The 2580-nt window shown below is 44.5% G+C and overlaps 1 protein-coding gene across 1 annotated transcript; it reads left to right on the top strand.

The window, feature by feature from the left end:
• Window positions 1–214: 214 nt before the first annotated feature.
• Window positions 215–1898, top strand: LOC134485071 (sperm motility kinase Y-like; the record flags this gene model as incomplete). The annotated part of the gene is made up of 1 exon (XM_063280875.1): window positions 215–1898. A coding segment is annotated over one exon (1647 nt), but the record flags the coding sequence as incomplete, so codon positions are not given.
• Window positions 1899–2580: the final 682 nt, after the last annotated feature.

The following is a 2580-nucleotide window of genomic DNA, read 5'->3' as shown; positions in this document are numbered from 1 at the left end:
TATTGACCATCTTTGGCCGCCCAATCCTATTGTAGTATGACGATTTTTATTTTCATCATTGCATTTAGTATGTGTGTGCTCTTGGCTTTCTCTTTTGGGGTTGGTTATTTGGGTGGCTTTTACTTATGACTCTTCATATTTTTCCCTTAACTTTTTCATAATTTTGCTCTATTTTTCTAGTCTAGTTTTTACTTTGTCTTTGTTTGTTTTTTTTTTCTTTTGTTTGTTTCTTTTAGGTACCACAAGTGTAATTTTAGCTCCTATATTGCTCCATCTTTTTCATTATTTGATTCCATTTTTGTTATTTTTAGGTAGCATTAGTACTGATAAAATGCCTACAGAGACTGAGGAGGAGTTACCAACCCCTACACCCGAGCCCAGTATCTCTGAGGAGGGCAACTTCCATTCCCAATACCAAGTACTGGGGACAATTGGGCAAGGGGGCAACGCCAAAGTCCTCCTGGCACACCACCGGCTCACAGGAACCCCGGTGGCTGTCAAAGTTCTGCGAAAGGACAAGCAGTGGTTCCAGCCAGCCATGATGGAAGCTAACATAATGAGAAAGATCAACCACCACAACATAGTGTCTCTCATACAAGTTATTGAAAAGAAAACGAGAATGTACCTCATAATGGAGCTGGTGGAAGGCCAAGAACTCTACCAGTACATCAGAGAGTCAGGGCACATAGAGGAGGATGAGGCCCGGCAAATATTTGAACAGATATTGTCAGCAGTGAGCTACTGCCATGGAAAGGGGATTGTTCACCGAGACCTCAAACTGGACAATATAATGATTGATAAAAACAAAAAGGTCAAAGTCATCGACTTTGGGCTTAGCACCCAATTTCAACCTGGAAAAATGCTAAACCACCACTGCGGCACGTACTCTTTTGGTTCCCCTGAACTCCTCCTTGGCCATCGGTATGACGGGCCGAAGAATGATATGTGGATTATAGGAGTGGTCTTGTACTGTATGGTAGTGGGAAAGCTCCCATTTGATTCAGTGATCATTCAAGAACTGCAAAGACAAGTAGTGGCAGGGGTATATCCTGCTCCCTGTGGGGTTTCAAAAGAACTGGAGGACCTCCTTAGTAAATTACTGAGGGTAAATCCCAACTTTAGACCAACAGCAAGAAAGGCGATGAAACACCCTTGGTTCAAAGAACACTGGAACGGATTGATAGGTCCCTATGAAGAACTGCTTCCCCTCACACCAGACCCGGCCATTTTGGATGCCATGAAAAGCATTGGATTCCAAGCCTCTGTAGTAAAACACTCTTTAAAACAAAGAAAATATAATGAGGAAATGGCAACTTATTTCTTTCTACAAAAGCAGGCTCTCCAGGGGGATGGCTGCACAGCCCAGGCACAGCAAGTGAGTCCCGTTGCAGCCCCATTCCCTAGCCTTGATCCTGCTGCTGCTTTTAGATTAGAACCAAAGAGGAGTGGAAGCCTGCCAGTCCTTGGCACCCTGCGGGTGTCATCCTCCCATGGTCACGTATCTCACTATGGCCAGAATGCTCATCCAAAAGGAGGCAAAAGATCCACTGTGGCTGGTCGTCTCAGGCCTCTACCGATGACAGCTACACAGGACCACTATCACAAATGTGCCGTGAGTGTCCCATGCATTCAAACAACAAGCATCTTCAGTGAGAAGAGTAGCAACAAGGAAATCAAAGAAGACAACCCACTCTCCCACAGAGCCCCATTAGAGGATAAGCCCATCCCCAGCAGGGTCCGGCACAGAGGTTTTAAGGGGTGGACCAGGAATATAGCAAATGCCCTGATAAAGCTGTGTTGCTGCATGCCAAGGAGAAAGAAACCTCGCCTGGGGCAGAACAGAATCTCCCCCCAGAAATGAGCCACAGGGAGAGTCCAGAGAACAAGCAGCAGGCATAGCCCAGGTACCTTTGTGCTTTGTCCTTTTCAGTTTGCTCTATGCTGGTCCTTCCTCTGTCTCTGGTTTCCATTTTCCCCACAATTCTTACCTTGTATCTGCTCTAAGTTCTTTATGAGGTTTCCCCAACACCAAGCCTTCTCCCTCTTCTTGTATTCTCCTCTTCCCAGCAGGGACCCAATAGGATTGATGAGTTCCACACTCTACAGAGTTTTCTAGTTGGCCCATCCCTTCAGATGGACTCCAGCTCCCCCTTAGGCCAATAGCTCCCACAGGGTGAGGACAAGAGGTTCATGGGCTCATGGACTCCTCCAGGGGCTACTGATCTTTTCACATGTGGTCATCAATCACAAGTGCTGCAGAACAGAGTCTTATGTTTTCAAATGTAACATCCCATTCCATTAAGCCTCAAAACTAATTAACAAGGTTTGTCATTGAATAAGTATCAACAATCTAGTTTGTGGGTTATTGTTGATGGTCAGAATCCTGCATGCATGCATATTGTTTTGCATACTGTTTTTTTTTGTTCCTAAGACCTAGTGATCTATTGAATTTTATAGGTAGTAGTTCTAAATGGTTTCTTTCAAAGACCTCAACTGAGAAGTAGAAAAAAGAAGTTATAATATAGTAAGGCAAATCAAAGCCCCAAATGGTAAGCTAAGAATTCTACCTCACTGTCTTTT

This window comes from Rattus norvegicus, chromosome 1 (genome assembly GCF_036323735.1).
Source record: "Rattus norvegicus strain BN/NHsdMcwi chromosome 1, GRCr8, whole genome shotgun sequence".
Taxonomy (NCBI): Eukaryota; Metazoa; Chordata; class Mammalia; order Rodentia; family Muridae; genus Rattus; species Rattus norvegicus.
This window is presented reverse-complemented; position numbering and strand designations above follow the sequence as displayed.